General features: G+C 42.9%; 1 protein-coding gene across 5 annotated transcripts in view; it reads right to left on the bottom strand.

Moving 5' to 3' along the window:
- BIRC6 (baculoviral IAP repeat containing 6) overlaps positions 1-20,571 on the bottom strand; it is a 339,419-nt gene that overhangs the window by 213,617 nt on the left and 105,231 nt on the right. For 4 of the 5 annotated variants that reach the window (XM_075924970.2, XM_089776900.1, XM_089776899.1 and 1 more), the window contains exons 27-34: positions 16,333-16,547; positions 15,941-16,149; positions 15,261-15,607; positions 12,482-12,701; positions 11,088-11,221; positions 6,547-6,684; positions 4,295-4,422; positions 3,559-3,690 (exon numbers count right to left, since the gene is read on the bottom strand). In XM_075924970.2, the coding sequence (XP_075781085.1) occupies positions 3,559-3,690; positions 4,295-4,422; positions 6,547-6,684; positions 11,088-11,221; positions 12,482-12,701; positions 15,261-15,607; positions 15,941-16,149; positions 16,333-16,547 (1,523 nt within the window). The remainder of the gene's footprint in view (positions 1-3,558; positions 3,691-4,294; positions 4,423-6,546; positions 6,685-11,087; positions 11,222-12,481; positions 12,702-15,260; positions 15,608-15,940; positions 16,150-16,332; positions 16,548-20,571) is intronic. The other variant, XM_089776902.1, reaches the window with a different exon arrangement.

The following is a 20,571-nucleotide window of genomic DNA, read 5'->3' as shown; positions in this document are numbered from 1 at the left end:
AAGCGCCTTTGCCTTTATGGAAAAAAAAATGAAAATGCTATTTGCTATTTATAGGGCTAAAATGCCAGGACAAAAAAGAAAACAAACCAAAAAAAACCCATTGCAAAATGCAAACGTGTAAAAGACAACAACAAAAGGGGGGGAAAATGTTTTGCTTGGGGCAGCAAAAAACCTAGAGCTGGCCCCTAGGGAGGGGAAGGGGCTGGGCTGTGGGGAGAGGAGGGGAAAAATATGGGGAAGAGGCTTGTGCTGAGGAGAGGTCAGGAGAAGAAGAAGAAGAAGAAGAAGAAGAGGAAAGGGGAAGGCACCAAGGGACAGGGGTGCAGGAGAGGCAAATGCCAGGAAGCCAAGTGCAGACAATGAGGAAAAAGGCAGGAGGAGAGGTATCAGAGTGATGCTGGGAGAGGAGCAGGTAAGGGCACTGGGGGCAAAAGGGGGAGGGGCAGGTGCTGGGAGAAGACTTGAAAGAAGGGGTGGCATTAGGAAGGCGGGGATAGAGCAAGACATCTGTGAGGAAACAGGGGCATGAGGGTAGTGAGGGGGTGGGTATCAGGGAAAAAAGAGAGCAAAGGGGGCAGGGGCAGTGAGGGAGGGGGGAGGCACCAGGAGGGTGCAGGTGCCAAGGGATTCTGGGGGTGAAGCAGAAGGGCAGACACCTGCAGGGGAGGAACCAGCACCAGAGGAGAGACACAGGGCAGGTGTGTAGAGGGAGGTTTTAGGCGAGGGGATGAGGAGGGGTAGCTCACATGCTCAGAGTGCAGCTACTGGAGGAGTTGGCACAGGGCGGAAAGAAGGGCTGGTGGAGGGGGACAGGTCTCAGGAAGGCTGAGGGCAGTGAGAAGGGCAGGAGTCAGGACAGCAGAGGGTGAGGGGTTGGGAGGCAGCAGGCACCAGGGGAACTGATGGAGCAAGGGGAGGAGACATGGCAGCAGAGAGAAAAGGTAGAGGTTTATAAGATATTTATTAACAATCTGGGTGATATTTATTAATAACTTATTAGTATTTACTGTTCTTATTCTTATTAGGAATTTATGCCATAAAAAAACACTTTGTGGGAGAGGGTGGCGAGTCCCTTTTTTGTTTGATGAGTAGAGTTTTCCATAATTTGTCCACCCCTGGCTATAGGCATTATTTATTGACATGCACAATCAAGAATTCTTTGTTACACTTATAAATCTTGTGTCACACTGTGGACCCCCCTTCCAGTGCTTACTTCCTGCCTTTCTGTTAAGTGATTCATTATAGTGTAATCAACAGTCCACGGATATCAGTTCTAGTATCATTACATTGTAAGTTTGACGCCTTGTAATTCACTGTTTCAGGGAAGAACCTTGTTCTATTCTAACAGTGCTCCACTCCGTCTCCGTCTCCCTCTCCCTCACTCACGAGTAAGCAAGTGTCAGTCATTTGAGTGCAGAGGAGGCTTTTGTTGTTTTTCTTTTTTGAGGGGGTAGGAAAAGAAGGAAACCTTTGCCTAGACAGAGTTTTGTTAGTTCATTTTTAAAATAAACATGGCAACAGTTTAAACCTATGCCAAGTTTGGAATGCTATAAGTTGTCATTGCTGGCACTGACTGGCAGGTGATGTGGTCAAAACTGTCCAAAACATAATTTATTGCATGCATAGTATGTACCTGTAGACAAAGATTATATTAAATGGGGAAAGTTTTAATGCAACATTTTCTACATAAGCAGGACTGCTGTATAGCATATCCTACACAGATTTAACCAAAAGCATATTTGAACCAGTATTTAAAACATGCCACTGACACACAAAATCCTACCAACCTCTAAGTGTTTGCTAACAGGCCTCCTACTTTCCTCCCCATTTCACCTACTGTGCAAGGAAAATATGACTAAATGGTAACTGATGCAGGGTGGGAAGTGGTTTATCATTGCTGCTTAAAACAGTGGTCTCCAGCGTTTTGAAGCACAAGATCACTTTTTCAATTTAAGTGCAATCCAGGATCTACCTCAGATCCAAATACCCTTGCCCAGCCTCCTTCATGCCCCTTCTCTGAGGCCCTATCCCTGCTTACTCCATTCACCCTCCCGCCCCCATTCTCCCTTGCTTTCATCAGGCAGGGGCAGAGGGTTGGGGCATAGGCTAAAGGATTTGAAGTGTGACAGAGGCTCTGAGCTGAGCCTGGAGCAGGGAGTTGGGTTACAGGAGAGGATTCAGGGTACAGGCTCTGAAAGGGGGTTTCGACAGGGGGCTCAGGGCTAGGGCAGGAGCTTGGGATGCAGGAGGAGGTTCATGACTGGGGCAGGGGTTCAGGATTCTGGCTCCAGCTGGACACTGCTTATCTCAGATGGCTCCTGGGTGGCGGTACAATGGGGCTAAGGCAGGTTCACCCTTGCCCTGGCCCTGCACCACTCGCTAAAGCAGCCAGCAAATTCCCTCCATCCCAAGCCCTGTGCCCACCATCCATTCTGTGGAGATACAATACAGGGTGAGAGGGGGTACCCTGACATCAGCACCCCTCCTCTTCCTTCCTTGCTTTGCACAGCAAGTGGGAGGCTCAGGGGGAGGGGGAGGAGCATCTCCAAGGCAAAGCAAAGGAGATGCACAGCACTGGGAGAAGAGGCAGCTGAAGTACTGTGCTTGATTGCCTCTTGGCCAAACCAGTCAGGATCACCTGTGAGAGGCTCAAAGATCTACCAGTGGATCCCGATCTACTGGTCGGTGACCTCTGGCTTAGAAGAATATGTTCCACTCAAGTGGCAATTCAGGAATAGAGCAGAAAGAGTAGGAAGACTCAAGACAAAGAGGTGTATTAGTGAAAATGCAGCACTTGATAAAATTAGCTGATATTTAACTGTTTTTCCCATAGTAATTATAAAATGACATGCTTATTTCTCTTTTATAACCTCTATGTACTTATGGTCAAAGTAACAACAACATTTCCAAAGCTTAATGATTTCCAATGGTAAAAATCTAAATGGATACTCAAGTCTGGAATCTATGAAGTGAGTCCTGCTTGTTTTATGCTCACAGGAATGTCCCATAGTGCCTGCAGACAAGGCACTGAAGTTTACTAAATTATTCTTTGAGCATACCTGGGTTTTTTCATTCCCAGTATCCAGAGCTTATAACAAGAATCTAGGATGTATATGTTGTAACCATATTTTCAGGAAGTTTAGCTTTCCTCAAGTAAGAACAAGTGTTCACAATATGGCAAGCTTAGTTTTTGGCTACTTACCCAAGACAATTTTCTTTAAAAAAAAAAAAAAAAATCAGTCAATTTAGCCATATAAAGCACACTTTCAGTTCTTTATAGACAGTGCTGTCAGGCACTTACTGTAATTTACAGTCTAGTTTGACACTACAAACCCTTCTAAGTTATTGATTATTTTGGCTATGATCAGCTAAAAGGTGCTGTAGCATTTTTCCCCAAGCCAGACATTTACAAATGGCTGCTGAAATCAGCAAACAGAATAGCCTTGATAAGAGCCAGAATGAAATGCTTTTTGTATGAAGTCAACCAAGGACAAAAATGATTTTTGTAAGAACAGGTCTTTTCACACAAAAGACAAGTAAACTTTCAGAACATCATACCTTTGAAGTAGCCTGCTTTAGTTTTGCCTGTTCTACTAAAAGTTTGTATGATGATCCTTTGTTGCTTTGTATTTTCTCTTTTTCCATCTGTTCCACCAAAGCCTTCTGTTTTGCTTTTAATAAGTTAAGTTGCTAGAAGAAAATGTTAATAGAAAAAAAAAGCAATAAGATGTGAAAAAGATCAGTATTTTCATATGAATGTAAGCTTCAATTCAAATTGCAACTTGAGCCTTTTTAAATTTAGTTTTTGTACAACCTGAAGTTATACAACTTCAGTGAACTGTCAGCAGAGTCAGAGCAAATTAGGTTTAAGAATGACTAATATTTTAAGAGAATTTTTTTTTTTAGATATGCCCTCAGGGTCAACAAAACCTGCACACATGCATTTAAAGACTGAAAGTTTTAAAATTATACACTGTTTAATTGTAGCTGATCAGCCTCTAAAAACTTGCACTCAGATGTTTATTGATTTTAAAAAATGTAAAAAGTTTTATGATCAAATATGGCCTAATGGGAAGCATAACAATATGCTCCATAAGAGTAGAAAGATTCCAACAGATCCCCTATTCTGCAGTTTGAGATACATGGCGAGAGAGAGGCAACGTTTAGTTACAGAACCAGGCCACTGCAAAAGCAAAGTTCAATAAGCTTCAGGCCCAAAGCTGGAATTTTAAGAAGGTACATTATTTACATTAAGTACTTTGCATTGTAAGTGCCAATATACAGCAAAAGTTACCTGTTTATGATGAACGAGTTGCTTTCTGATCTTTCTGGAATATAATCTATCTAAGCTACTGTTGCCTTTAGAAGATCTGCTCAGGCTCTGGGTATGTAAGCTATTATTAATAAAACTCCATTGATTGCCTAATGGAAAAATAATCATCAATAGTTAAGTCTTAGTTTTAACAATTTCTAAAATAGTTGAGAGCAACAATACATCTATTCCATAAACCAAATATACAAATGGAACATTAAATTTAATGCTTCTACTAATATTATTCGCATATCATGTTATTCTCACATCAGGGGGCAGCAGTAATACTGCATAGCTTGAGAAGGACAAAAGTACAATTGTGCATTTACTGTTTTCCAGTTCTAAAGTATAAAAGGAACAACCAAGACTAGCTTAACTTATACAAACCAAAAGCACCCATAATGTACAGTAATTCCTCATTTAATACGTACCTGCTTAACATGTTTTCCCGATAGCCTGATTTTTTTTTAGGGGACATTTTTTGAATTACATGACCATCCCGATTTCCCCAGCCAGCCCATTGCCGGCGGCTGCAAAGGGCTTCCCCTGCCTTCCTGAAAAGTGGCGGAGGGTTCACCGCTTGCCGCGCTGTTCCCTGGCAACCCCCCCCCCCCTCGCCAGATGCAGTGCAGGTCCCAGCAGACCCATCACAGGGGCATACTTCCAACCCAATCCCTCTTCCTTATCCTCCCCTTCCCTTCCCCAAAGACAAACACCTCCCCTCCCTGTTGTAACCCAGTCCCCTTTCTCCCTCAACCTTATGTCCCAGTCCCAACAGACACCCCTGCTTGAAATGCAACCCTCACCTTTTCCATTATTTTCAATGGGAAAATTGACCCCGCATAACATGTTTTCACTTAACACAATCATTTTCTGAAACATATCTATAGTGTTAAATGAGGAATTACTGTATTCATCACTCACATTTCCTCTCTTGAAACATGACAGTACTTAAAAAAAACTACTAGAAACTGAAATACACTTACTCAAACACACATTTCCCTCATAGGTTAGTTACATACATGGTCAAACAAACATCAAGTTGACTACAGCCCACCTTAAGTAGGGGAAGCCTTGTCTAGCTTGCTGAGAGAAGGGATATAATGCTTTATAGGTGGGGTGTGTGAGAGAGACCAGAAGCTGCTGAAAATGTAGCATGGTAACACTGACTCATCCCCAGGGACTAGAAGGGCTGGAGAGCTGACCAGAAGTATGCCCAGAGGAAAATCCCCCTTCTCTCAGGACCAGGCAGATCAGCACCCATACTCTTTCCCCTTGGAAGTAGAAAACTACAAGGATTGGTCTGGATCCATACTGGGCATAGCATTAACTTCTTCTTTCTTCAGCTGAGAAGGAATTTTTTTCCTCACCACCAGATTAACCAAAATGACATGGTGGGGTTTTTGTTTTCCACACCAGGTTGAGTGGGTAGTGAGGGGAGGCTTTGTGATGCTGAATAGGGAAGGGAGTTAAATGGGTAGGGATGTAAAATCCTATTTAATTGGTTAACTGGAGCCAATAAGCCTTATCTGTTAAGGGTGAGGCTGACCAATTAGCCATTCACATCCTGAGTATGGAATAGATGTTCAGTGCAGGTACTCCACAGGGAAGGGAAACAACTTGGTAAGGTACTTCAAGGAGCAGAACAGGGGCATGGCAAACAACTTCCTCCCCTTCTTCTCCCCCCCCCCACTGCTTTATAGCCCACCATAACCTCCATTTGAGGGTGGGGAGAATAGTAAAATCCCAGCAATAGGTTGGCTGGTGACCAGGATTGAAAACAGAGAGCTGAGCTGGTAGAAACTCCCGGGTAAATATTGAAATGATCATGGAGTTATCTGTACTATATATTTTTATCTGCCAGATAGTCCCAGATACCTAAGAATAAAATTGCAACCTGATTAAACCATATCCAGTGTTTCCTATTATTACAGAATTGCCAACTCACGTTATTCACAAACTCAGAATATTTTATGTTTCTTAAAGCTCCAGCACCTGGTTTCATAAGACAATGTGAGAATGTCAACTTTAAAAAAAAAAAATGTATAGCCATCATAGTTGCGAAGAAGAGTGTGAAAATATAAACCAAAAATGGCTCCAAAAAGCTAATAAATAGATACCAATCTGTATTTTTAAAATATCATGATTCTGATTCATTTTTGAACACTGGAGAACATTTTACAAAGAGCTCTAAAATCTGTACTTGGATTAGAAATGTTGTAAGCATTCTATACCTGACAGGAATCTCTCCCTCTCTTTTCCATTCAAAGGCTTCTTGGCTGTTGCTGCTTCATCTTCAACAGTTGCCACATAGTCTAGGAGTCTTGATACCAGCATTACAACCCAGCTGATCATGGGAATGTCCAATACCCCTTAAACAAGTAGTGAGTGATTTAAATGTTGGGTTTTTTTCAAATTATAACAATGAGAGTAAGAAATGCTTAAAGAAACCTACAGACATTTTATGGTATACATATATCTAGATAATATAAGGGTTCCCATGTTTCCTTTCATAAATAAAGGAAAGAACCTGCACTCAAGAATAACTGCTTGGCATCATTGGTAACTAATTGACCATTCATTTCCAGTTGGAAATAGGTCAATGGAGGGATGATAGGAGTTGCTATAGGGAACTTTCTGGGTGTCTGGCTGGTGAGTCTTGCCCACATGCTCAGGGTTTAGCTGATCGCCATATTTGGGGTCAGGAAGGAATTTTCCTCCAGGGTAGATTGGCAGAGGCCCTGGAGGTTTTTCGCCTTCCTCTGTAGCATTGGGCATAGATCACAGCTGAAGGACTCTCTGCATGTTGGGGCCTTCAAAGTATTGGAAGGCTTCAATATCTGAGACATAGGTGAGAGGATTATTCTAAGAGGGGTGGGCAAGATTCTGTGGCCTGCACTGTGCAGGGGGTCAGACTAGATGATCATAATGGTCCCTTCTGACCTTAAAGTCTATGAGTCTATGAGTCTATGAGATAACAGGAAGATGTTTAGAGAAAAGGAACCATGAAGAGCTGAAGGTAAGTTCATATCCAAAAGCAAAAGTCACAATTATTAGAGGAAAATGGAAACAAAAGGATTCTCCCTCACTTTGAACCTTGGTAACAAAAGGCAAACAAGGCCACCACAACTGGGCATTTTTCCCTCCAAACCAACTAACATCGCAATTTTCCAAAGATTGCGAGTCAGTCAGCTAGCTCTCAATTCAAAGTCTTTTCTCAGCCAGTTGTTGGGAAAGCTGAATCCCTCACACTGAGGCTAGATGTGGTACCTACTGCAAACTGATAGTACAAAAATCATTATTGCAGGCACTGGCCTCAGCCACATTAACTGGAAGGGAAGGGGATTTTGTGTGTGTTACACTAAACCTACTTGCACATCATTCAAGAAAATCTTATGTCCCCAAAGAAGTTATAGAAACATGCATCAGTGGCCATTAGCCTACAAAAGCTAACAAGTTGCTCAACTAAAGGTCTTTCAACTGTGTGCTCATATAGATAGAACTGCCATTGGTAAGCTAAAGAAGTTTTTTTTTTTTTTTTTAAAGCCTGCAATGTGATAAATAATCACATTTTCCTATCTGTGTGGAAGTACTATATTTAAATGGCACATTCAATAACTTTTGTTTTTGTACATAACATTTTGTCTATTTCAAAATGTGTAAAGCATCATTATTTCCAATTTACAGATGTAAACCAAGGCACAGAAGTGACTTGCCCAAGGTCATACATCCAATCATTAGCACAGCAAGCAATAGAATCCAAGCACTCATTTCCCCATCCAGTACTCTGGTGATTAGAACATATTGCTCCACCTTAAATTGTAACAGTAGAGACTTGGAACTGGCAAGTAGGGCCTGGAACTGGTAACAGTAGGGCCTGGAACTGGCAATGGAACTAGAGAAGGGGTGGGCAATAAAAAAAAAAAAAAAAGGCAGCCCACAAGTTTAGTCCCTGATGGGCCCCCACCTCCATGTTTACCTGCACCTCTGCAGGTATCAGAGGATTGCAACTCTGGTTGACCACAATTTGCCATTAGTGGCCAATGTGAGTGGCAGGTTCCTGTCACTCACATTGCCCACAAAAAGCAATTTGCGGTTAACCAGATCGCAATCCTCCGATACCTGCAAAGGCACAAGTAAACATGGTGGTGGAGGCCCACCAAGGACTAACCCGGAGAACTGGATCTGGCTCACAGGCCAGAATTCACTAACTCCTGAACTAGAGGAACAAGGGATGGGAGGACTAATCTGAGTAAATCCTAGTGCACATCTGTCCAGTTTTCAGATAAAAAACAAGGAGTTTGATTTATAGTATAATAGGTCCACAGAAATTTTAGACTTTTTGTTTGGTTTTTTTAAATGATGATCAGTTTGTCTTTTCCTTCTATTCATAACAAAAGCTCTGTTCAATCTATCTTAATATCTAAGCATTTCTTAAACTCTCCCTTTTTACCTCAATCCTAAGTTTTAGTACTTCCCTCACTTTCTCCCTAAACACCTCCTTTTTCTCCCCTACTGTTGTGTCTTGTATATTTTCTGACTCTTAGCTGAAGAACTAATGGGCAAGAGCCATTAGTTTCTCTCCCCTTCCCCTCTACTAGGAATTCTGTCACACTTTGTGAACTCCCCCACACACTCAGTAGTGCAAATACTCCACAGGGAAGGGAAACAGCCTTCACCTGTGCGACCCAAAAGGACGGAAACTGGAAAACCAACAGAGATGAAGCTCTGAAGCATCCGTTCTTCCTCCTACTCTGCAATTTTAAGGTCCTCAATAAGTAGAAATATAGTGATGCAAGAAGATAAGGAAGAATTTGGTAGCTGTATGTAAAGGGCAGAAGGAGTGGAGGAATTGCAGAACCAGACCATAAAGACTCATGCCCACCAAGTGAAAGGGTCTAGTAGTGCTAGCCTATGGGTAGTAATAAAACAATTCCCCTGTCACTTCTACATCTTTGTCTGGGAGATACAGTAGGGAGGTTAAAAGAGCTAACTAGCATTTACCAAGCTTGGAAACCTATAAATCAAAGCGAACAAATCTTCTATAGTTTCGTAAGAGTACACAAATTAAGGTGTGTTCCATAATCTTTTAAATTTGTGAACATTTTAAATAACCGATTCTCTTCATAGTTTATCTTAATTGTAAAATTTAAGAAGCAAGCAAAGTTTGGAGAATATCAAATTCAGAATTTTTCAAAAATTATGTACACTTGAAATCAGAACATTTAGAAAAACATTTAGCTAGCAATGAGTTAAGAATTACTTATTGCAATTTTATATTCTGCATGCGCTATTATTCTTAACAGCCATAATCTGGTCAAATTAAATCCAACTACATCTGGTAAAGAGTAAAGACTGGTTTCCAAAGAGAACTGTATCTGAGTTGTGGCAAAGCTATGCTTGTGCCCATGGGTCCTGCACTTCTGGTAGATAGTGTTCAGCCTCAGGGGCTCGCAGCAACCCACAACATGGCCTATTTCTTTTTACTAGAAGCAGGGTTCACAGTATACTGAGCCATACTCATCACAGGCTAGTCCATAATATGAGGGGAAACCCCTCTAGTCCTGGTCTCCCTATCCCGGGACAGACTGTGTAGTGGTGTGGGGAACCCGGGCCAGCCCACTACTCTGAGTTCCGGCCCAGAGACCCTAAGACAGATGGGGTTTGTTCTACTCTATGTCTGGCAACTACTTCCCTGGGCCACTTCCCCAAACAATCCCTCCCAGAATCTTTCCTCTGGTACTTGATTCTCCAACATTCTTCCTGCCTTGCAGCTCCCAGCTCTCGCCCCAACTCCTCTCACTTTCAGCACTTTGGCTCCCTCCCTGCATGCCACCAAACTATCAGAAGAGGAGTCCTTTTAAACCAGTCTTCAACTGGTTCTTGATTGGCTCTAGGTGATGGCTCCATGTGGCCTTCCTAATGGGGCAGTTGGTGCTGACCTTGGTGATAGTGACGCTCCCCATGTGGGCGGGGCTCGAACCCACAACCCTGGGGTCCCCAAGCGAATGCATTAACCCCCTAGGCCAGTCAAAAACCCACCCCACCTCTCTAACTTCAGGTCACCCCTTATCCAGCCTTCCTAATGGGGCAGCTGGTGCTGGCAACAGTGATGCTCCCCGGGTGGGCGGGGCTCAAAGCCACAACCCTGGGGCCCCCAGGTGAGTGCCCCATCCCCTACACCATACAAGAACCCACCCCACCTCCCTACCTTCAGGGCACCTCTGATCTGGCCTGAAGGAAGCTTTGGAAGGCTCCTAATTAACTCCAGGTGGTCTAACTGGCCTGACTGTCCCAACTGCTTCTGGAAAGTTCCTGCTTGTTCTAGGCCAGCCCCTACCAGTTTACCCAGGAAACAAAGACCTATTTAGTCTAAGGCTCCCAATTTTCCTTCTAGCACTCTTTTATAGCCCTCTGAGCTGACCCTGTCAGAGTGCCTAATTCTGCCATCAGCTACTTTTGCTACACCTTTCTAAAAAATTACTCCAAAGTTTTCAAACTTGTAAAAGTCTTCTTTTCATCCTAGCTAACCAGAATAGTGAGACAGCTTTTACTGAAAACATTAACTATAAAAGTAATTTTGGGCAAAGACCAAGAATGTGACATTTTAAACACACCCATTCCAAAAAAAATATTTCCAAACAAGCAAAAAGGGCATTTAAACTTAATCTGCTTTGAAACTATAGTAGGTATAATCAGGCCCACGTAATTAAAGAGCATGGTTTCATAAGTCAAGCTCTAATCTGAAAACATAGCTCCTAAATGAAAGAACTACCTTCAGTGCGCCTGTGCATAGGTAAATGAGGTTGCAGAGGTGACAGCAAGTTATCCAAGAGATTAAGCAAACTTTCTAAGACACCACTGTTGCTAAGTGACCTTTGGCCAATGCAGGAAAGCAACATGAAGACCCTAAAAATAAAATTAAGAATGTTTAACATACTGAACAGTTCTCAAGTTAAGTTTATTAAAAGCATTTAAATGTAATAATACTTTTAGAAAAAAATAAATCAAACAACATTTTCATGTGTTCCAATCAAAGACTAAAGAAGAGAGGAAGGATAAAAAATACTAGTGCTGTGGTTAAAAAATGTAGACAATGTTCAATTTGTGCTGAGGGACAACGTAATACAAAATTTCTGTCAGCCTTAAATCATCAGAAGTAATTTACCATTACCGATTTAGAATCTGTGCAGTTTTTCCAATGAGAATTGACCTATTCTATTTGTACATCATCATTCTGGGTATTGTAAAACAAGGCGTATAAGAATATTTGAAAGAGTACATCAACTAAATTCCCCCCATCCACCACACAGTTCCAGTATGAGTGCACTCCTTTTGCCTGAAGTGTAAGGTTGGTTGTTAAATCAAAAACAAAAAACCAAAAACCAAAAAACACCCAAAGAATGGCACAGTCTAAAGCTTATAAGCTATGAGAAATAAGTAAACTCTCTCAAAAGGCAGTGATTGACACCACTGAATATCTGTTCACTGTCTCTTGAATTCACAGCAACTACGAGCTTAGTGGTTGGAGCCATGCCCCTTTTTGGATCAAGATCAGCATACAAGAACAAAGGCAGAGTACTTGTGTATCTCAAAACACTGCTAACCCAACAGTTCTGAGCATGTTCTTTTTTGTAGCAGAAATCCATGAAAGTAATGCTCTTAAGAACTTAAAAGTATATACACTTTCTTTACAACTTAGAAATGGGCTATGTTGAATCTGCTTTTCCATCCAAAAGTACTCACTTGAGTTCCATCAGACTGACAAAACCAAGATTTCCTGTTAAATAATATTTAAGGAATAATTTCTTCTGTGGCTGTCCTTTGTAATTAGATGTAGTGATTAGATCAGAATTTTATTACAAGGGAAGTTCTCATCTTTCATGAGTTGGATAAATCCATTTAGCTCTAGCCACTACTTCACCTCTAATTTAAGTAATCTAAATCAAAAGGGATTTTTTTCTAAAAAAAATTCATTAAAACAGCATCAATAGGAAATATAAATCAGAACTAGCATTTTTTAAACGTCTAGATTTCTCTATTTAGTGCTAGTAGAAATATTGGATATCCAAAAACTAAGTTGAAAACTAACTTTTTGCAACAAAATTATATAAAACGATTCATACGTAGTAACTGTAATAACATATCTTTTTACCAAAGCAACCTTACCTGTCTTGTGGGAAAATAAGAAGTTGCTCTGAGTTGTACAATTCCTGCAAAACATTGGAGAGAAACTGCCCCCACCACCTTTCACCTCCACACAGCTGAACAAGTAGAAGTCCAGTGTGTAATCGTATCTTTGGGGTCCCACTGATGCAGAGATGTTTAAATAACTCCTCACAAGCCTGCGCATGAAATGTACTTTGCAGAACCACAGGAACAGAGTGCCCTTTTAAAGAGGAAGAAATCAAATGAAATGCATATAGACATAAGGGGAGAGGTGCTTATCTTCAGATTTTAAAGAATAGCATGTTACTACCTTCATGAGAAAGAATATATATTAGTTAGCATTTTTCCAATCTATGAATGCCAAGTGAAAACAGTCAAATGCTTTCCTTATAAAATCTTACTAGTAAAGCAGGCCCAAAAAGTTAATTTATTTTTCCCTATGTTTATAACTGTAGGTTACAAATTTTAAACAAGTCAAAATGTAACTATTAAAGACTAAGGTTACAATTATCAAAAATTTCTAAATCCCATTTAAGTGATTTTCAATGAGCATTTCATGCCAAAGTGCTACAAAATATTTAAGCAATTAACTGCCACATTAGTAATCTAAACTAAAATGTTCCTCTCAAAACCCTCACACAGCTGTCATCTAACTTTGTAGTCATATACATTTTTACTGATGAAGTTGCTATTGTGCCTAAAATCTACTGATGTGAATGTGCTTATCCATCTATTGAGTCCTGACATGTGATACCTAACTCATAATCAAATCCTGGTGCTAAAGATGCTAAAGCTAGGTTTTCCCCTTTTGGCTTATCTAGACGATGCGGAACATTCGAAAGAAGATATGCAAATTCCATGGGAATTTGCATATCTTCTTCCAATCGCACTTTCGAAAGTGAAAGTAGTTTACATGCGGCTTTTTTCAGCGAACACCCCCCCCTTGTCAAAAAGCCGCGTAAACCTCATTTTTTGAGATTTAAGTGGCTTTTCGACAAGGGGGGGGGGAATCACCGAAAAAGCCATGTCTAAACTACTTTCACTTTCGAAAGTGCAATAGGAAGAAGATATGCAAATTCCCACTGAATTTGCATATCCTCTTTCGACTGTTCCGTGTAGTTTAGATAACCCCTCTGAGAAACAATCCAGTAGACGCTCTTAGGCGCCACCTCAGAAAACCTTCTATTGGATTGAGCTCTGCACTAAACATGGCGTGGCCCCCTTTTTACCCAATGATTCAGTGGTTATAGCACTCATCCAGAAAATAGGAGACCCTGATCCAAATCTCCTGAGAAGCAAAGAACCACTGGGGTACAAGTCTATATTTGTAGAGTGGGTGTCAATCTCTCCTTTTGAAACTGCTCCACTGTATATAATACACACATTAGATCACAGACAAATGTCTCTATAGCCCTGTGGCTAGGGCACTCCCTGGGATGGGGAGACTGAGGTTGAAATTAGGTATGTTAAATACGTATTTTTGTAAACATATAACCGATGCATTTTTCAGACATACATTTACAAGCAGAGGGCTGCTCCCTCTCTGGGAGGCAGCAGCACGGAGGGTAGGTGCCTCTGAGGGCATCAGCACGTGCAGGGAGCTGGCTTGACAACTGGCTCCAGCCTGCCCACCCGCGCTGCTACTTCTGATACAGCTATCAGCTTGGAGGGAGCCACTACACTTGGGGAAACCAATTTAAAAGTTGGCTCCCCATGTGTACTGGCTCCCGCATGCCACTCCCCTGTTCCCCCAACTCAGTGGGAGGCAGTGTGTGTGTGTGGGGGGGGGGGGGGCAGTGGTGCAGGTGGCTCCATGGGAGCTGGCATGTATAGGGAGCCCACTTAGAAGCCAACTGCCCACAGGCACCAGCTCATGCCTCCCCACCCTTGCTGCCTCTGTATGGAAGCTGGATTAAAATCAATGAGAATTTGATGCCTTTTTCAATGCCTACTTAGGTGCTTTTGAAAATCCTATTAGGCATCTACCTGCATCATTAGGTGTCTAAATACCTTTGAAAATATAGCCTCAAGATTTAGATTTTATTCATATCTTGGAAGAGGCAAACAAGCTTTCTGGTTCATTTCAACTCCCAATAACTATCAACTTTGAATGAGCTAGTCTAAATTAAGAAAATATTCTGCTTGTTAAAACTGAAGCCAAAAGTAGTCAAGGCAAAAGCTTATAAAAAACTAGATATAAAAAACAAATCACTTACATTTGGAAAAATATAAATACCAGCAGTCATACCATTACAAAGACTTAAGAGATACTTAATGCTGTACTTGATATTGTGATGCTTACAAAGCTTGAGAGCTGTCTTCAGAAATTTAATTTCCCCCAATTCAGTATATATTTAAAAAAAGCAGCAAAACTTTTTCCTCTCATTAAAAGTTGACAAGAGCACGTCAATGCAGCATATTTTCATTTAAATGTTTAAGTTTATACAAGTTTAAGCCTCAACATAGGTTCTAAATTTCAATTTTAAACAAGTCCATTTTAAAGGAAAAATATGTAAATAAATAATACATTTTAAAATTTGCTTTTTAAAAAAACCATGCATTTTTGTCCCTCCTGATTTTATGGTATATGTGACTTCAACATACAAGCTTTTTATGTATTGTGTGGGACAATAAACATGACCACTACTAGCATATCTTCTTGTAAAAAGATAGCTAAGGAGATCAGCAAAATGTAAGCTTCTCAAAATTTCTGTACACTGGTAAAAATGTCACTGAAAATTGTAACTGACATATTTGCAAACATAAAAAACCCACTAACCATTGGAGGAATGAAGTAAGCTAAGTAAAGTATCCAGTAAGTATCTGATGATGGTGCGTAACTGCTCTGTGGATGACATCTGAATCAACTCTTTTGGGTCAGGCTGCTCCTTTAGCGTCTTCCTACTTGCACCTAAAGCTACTTTGAGCCTCTGTACAGCATGATGTGCCAAATTGAGTTGAAGCTGTAGCTGAATGCAGTCCTGGTAAGCAGAAAACACTCTACTGTCCTCCTCTACAGCTTTATCTGGCTTTCTCAAAAAATACTGAGCATTGTTAGCACTGTTGAGTGGAGGCAGATCAATGCTTTGCAAAAGGATTTCCAGTCTGTGGCATGCCAAATTGTATCTAAAGTGAAAAAAATTACACCATAACTTGTCAACTAAAATTCACAAATAGCAACACATCTTTAAGATTTAAATTGATAAACTGAATATTGGTTACTTGATATACACTATTAAATACTGAAAATGAAGAAAAAGATGGCTTGTTATTTATTAATTTTTAAACTACCACCACAGAGATTATATTGTAACATCTGTACTACATTACAAGGCAAAAGTTACATCATCTGACCTTTTTAAAGAAATCTGGAAAAGTGGCAATACAATATTACTGACATCTTTCCAGTATATATTTAGAACAAGTTTTTTGAATATTAGTGTACACATTTTTTCCCACCTGCACTGTATGTCTTCTTGCAATGCAATCATCATTGTTAAGTGCTGGTCAATTTCTGGCTGGTTTGCAGCTTCACCTTCTCCTCTTAGAGGATCATGCATTAACTTCAGTTCACTTTCCAATGGCAAGATATAGGTATGACCATAATAAAACCCTAATGGGATTTTGGCTCTAGCATTTGTACTACCATATCGACCAATTACTGTGATCTGTAATGAAAGGTAATGTAAGATTTATTGTTGCCTAATTGTATTAAAAAGAAAAAACAACAACAGAAACTGAGTAACACTAAAGAAAATTTAACAAATCAAACTTTCAATTGTAAGTTTAATAGAACAATAATTTCAAACAATCAATATTTGTGGAAAAGAATTTTCATTAGCTTTTTTTACCTTCATGAACCTGCAAACTGGTGGTGGTATTAAGTCATGTAGAATGAGTGAATGTGTGCTAATATCAGTAGCTACTACCAATCGTCTTCCATCTACCTCTTCTCCTAAAGTCCAAATGTCAATTGACAAGGAAGCCAAGTCTCCACAAGTAGGAATCAATACATCCGTCAACAGTACAGGTCTCCCGAAATCTAAGGTCACAAATCTTCTTGCTCCTATGAAAAAAAATTAGATGGATTAAATGTATTGGTACGAGGCCAATCAACTAAAATACAAAGTCCAAAAATAGTGGTTTGGTATATTGATTCAGTTCAGAATGACTATATTTGTGAAAACTTGCAGTTTTACTAAACATCTAAGTATTTCATTAAACTGGCCATCTGTCTGAAGATGTTCGGTCTTACACACGACTTCAGTAAAAAGTCCAAAATGTGTGTATTAGGACCTACTATACTGATAATCAATGTATGCAGCTAGTGTAACATCTTTCTCTTGAAATATAAATTATCTTCATCAAATTCAACACAAACACACTCAAAAAAAAGTATAATGATATACAATTTGGCAATATACTTCCACAAACTATTCTAGATCTTTTAGAAACCTATAAAGCACTGGAAAAAACAATTTGTTGCCCCTTCTTCACATAAAAGCTATACAGGCAGTCCCCGGGTTACATGGATCCGACTTACATCAGATCCCTACTTACAAACGGGGTGAGGCAACCCCGCACTAGCTGCTTCCCCTCAGCAGACCAGGGAGATGCGAAGCTAGCGCCCCCGCCAGCAGACCAGGGAGACGAGGAGCGGCTTTTCTCAGCAGACACCTCAGCTTGAGAATAAAGGACTGAGGGAAGTGAGGTGTGGGAGAATAAAACTGAGCTCTGGAGAAATGTTTGGCTAGAGTTTCCCCTACAATATGTACCAGTTCCGACTTACATACAAATTCAACTTAAGAACATACCTACAGTCCCTATCTTGTACGTAACCCGGGGACTGCCTGTACTGGCGAAACAGTTGCCTGCTTTCTCCTTGTTTTCATATTTATATCACTAGAGTTTCAGAATTTGTTCTTGTTCTACGTTAGAAAGCCCTATAGGGTTGAAATTAGCTAATATAGATATTTGTGCCCTTTGGCAAGAGTATTCCATTAAAGCAGTGTTTCCCAATTTTATTTGGCCAAGGAACCCTTTTCAGCTTTTCAAAATTTCAAGGAACCCCTAAGTTTGTCAAGAAAAAAAAGGGGGGGGAGGGCAGGGGAGGAGAGAGGGACCCACCAATTCATGAAATTCACATTCCTTCCCCAAGACACCCCCGTCCCATCTCCTTTCTGTGAGGCCTCATCCGCTCTGTTCCCCTCCTCTCCATCACTTGCTATCCCCAGCCCTTATACTTGTCTCAACCTAGTGAGAGTGAGGTGTGGAGTGGGAATGAGGGATTTGGGTGTGGGAAGGGGTGAGAAGTACAAGCTCTGGGAGGGAATTTGGATGCAGGAGAAGGGACTGTTGACTCAGGGAGGGGGCTCTAGGCTGGGAAGTGTTGGGTTCAGGTGGAAGGTTGGGGTGCTGAGCAAGCCAGGGCTTGTGGATGTGAGGGTGTAGGAGTTTGGGCTGGATATGTGAGGGACTCAGGGCAAGAAGTTTGTGAGTATGATGGGCTCAGGACACAGATTTGTGATGTGTGGATGGTGGAGGAATGTTGTGGCAGAAGACTGAGGATGTGGGGATGCAGGAGTGTGGGGATGTAAGAGGCTCAGGACGGGGGTTTCAGTGTATGATAGGCTCACATTTGGGGTCAGGTGGTGCAGGAGTGTTATGATGTTGCAGTGAAATGGGGATTTGGTCCCAAATGGGGGCTAGTTGGCCTGGCTTCATTTTTAAATAAATTATGCCACCAAACTCAAAAACTTTTAGCATTGTCTTTATATGTGAGAGGGGTGAGGAACCTGTTTTGAGTCAAAGGTCACTGACCCACAAGCAAGTCAGTTGGGGACACACAAGTGAGATGCAAAAAAACAAAAAAAGCTCCTCCAAAAACCCCCAAGCCTCACTAATGTGGTCCCAAATGTGCTGGTTGGGGTAGGGGACAGAGTGCTAGTGGGTGCTGGGGCTGGGGAGAGGGTGCTGCTGGGTGGAAGGATGCTGGCTCAGGTGGCAGGGTGCTGGGGCAAGGAGCTGGGACAGGCAGGTGGCAGGGTGATGGGACAAGCAACAGGGTGCTGCTGGGTGCTAGCGTGGATGGCAGGGGGCCGGGGCCGAGGCGGTGCTGAGTCCTGGGGTGTGAGGCAAGGTGCTGAGGCCAGGGCGGTGCTAGGGTGGATGGGAGGGCTGCCAAGGAGCGGGATAGGGATGGGGTGCAGGATGTGGGAGGGAGCTGGGGGGGCAGAAGGGGTCAAGGTCTGGGTAGGGTGCAGACCAGATAGGTAGGGTGCAGAAGCAGGCTGGATGTAGGATGTCTGGCTACGAGGGAGGGTGCGAAGAGGAGACTTGGGTAGGAGTCTAACCGAACTAAGCTGTCCACCCCTGCTGGTTCCCTGCACTTCCCCCAAAACCATCCCTCACAATCCAAGGGAGTGCAGCACCAGTTCCCTGCAGCCCCTCACAGCCCAGCTGAGCTGCCTGTCTGTTCTGTATGCCCTCCCCCATCCACCTCAGCCCAGCTGAGCCCTGCACTGGTTCCCTGCATGCCTCCCCCACAGCACAGCTGATCCCAGTTTCCCTGCACCTCCTCCAAGCCCCACAAAATTGCTGAGCCAAGAGCCAATTCCCTGTCCCTTCCTCCCCTTGAGTCTAGCCCCGGTTCCCAGCACCTCTCTCCTCCTGCAGACAAACTGAGCTCTGAGCTCCACACACACACACCCCACAGCCCAGCCCAGCTCCCCAGACCTCCCCACTCTGCAACCCAGCTGAGCTCAATTTCCCTGCACCTTCCCCCAAACCATGTAGGCATGCTGAGCCAGTGCTGATTCCCTGCCCCTGCCTTCCTCCCTCCCTTTGGTTGTGTCTACACTGGCACGATCTTGCGCCAAAGCGGCCGGTCTTGCACAAAAGTTTGCTGCCTGTCTACACTGGCCGTGTGTTCTTGCGCAAGTACACTGACGTTCTCATGTATGAATTCATGGCTTCTTGCGCAAGAACTACGATGCTCCCACTCAGGAATAAGCCCTTTTGAGCAACTATTCTTGCGCAAGAGGCCAGTGTAGATAGGCAACATGAATTTCTTGAGCAAGAAAGCCCTATGGCTAAAATGGTCATCGGCACTTTCGTGGACAAGAATGTCCACACTGCCATAGATGCTCTTGTGCAAAAGCACAGTTCGCACATGGAAGAGTGGATCTGTTCTTGCGCAAGAAACAACCAGTGTAGACATAGCCTAAGAGTTTCCTTACATGAGCAAAATGAATTTTGTGTTGTGCACCAGTATTGAGTTCATGCGGCTTGTTTGGATGTGCCACCCAAGTTAATAAATATTTTTAAACCTACCTCTACCTTTTCCCTCTGCTGCCATGTCAGCTCCCCTGGTGCCTGCTGCCCCCCGACTCCTCACCCTCCTCTGCTGTCCTGCCTCCTGCTCTTCTCACTGTCCTCAGCCCTCCTGCAACCTGCCCCCCTCCACCAGCCCTTCTCTCCTTCCTGTGCCCACTTCTCCAGTAGCCCCACTCTGATCAATGTGAGCTACTCCTCCTCATCCCCTCTTGTAACACCTCCCTCTACAAACCTGCCCTGCGTCTCTCCTCTGATGGTGGTCCCTCCAGAATCGCCTGGCACCTGCACCTTCTCTTACCCCTGCACCCTCCTAGTGCCTCCCCCCCTTCCCTCATTTCCCCTGCCCCCTTTGCTCCATTTTTCCCTGATGCCCACCCCTCACCATCCTCTGCGCCCATTCCCCTCATGCCCCTGTGCCCTCTCACATGACTTGCTCCATCCCAGCCTTCCTCATGCCCACCTCTTCTTTCAAGCCTTCTCCCAGCACCTCCCCTCACCCCTCTAGCCCCCAGTGCCCTTACCCTCTCCCCTCCCAGCATCACCCTATCCCCCTCCCACTAATACCTCTCCTCCTGCCCTTTTCCTCATTGTCTGCGCTTGGCCCCCTGCCATTTGTCTCTCCTCCACCCCTGTCCCTTTCGCCCGCTGGGCGCCAGAGGGCTGGGACACTTGTGCGCCCGGGGCCAGCGGCGCCCCCCCCCCCCCAAGTGCCGTGCGCCCAGGGCCGGCGCTCCCCCCCCCTCCAAGTGCCACAC

This window comes from Pelodiscus sinensis, chromosome 3 (assembly GCF_052426305.1).
Source record: "Pelodiscus sinensis isolate ZL-2025 chromosome 3, ASM5242630v1, whole genome shotgun sequence".
In the NCBI taxonomy this organism is placed as follows: domain Eukaryota; kingdom Metazoa; phylum Chordata; order Testudines; family Trionychidae; genus Pelodiscus; species Pelodiscus sinensis.
This window is presented reverse-complemented; position numbering and strand designations above follow the sequence as displayed.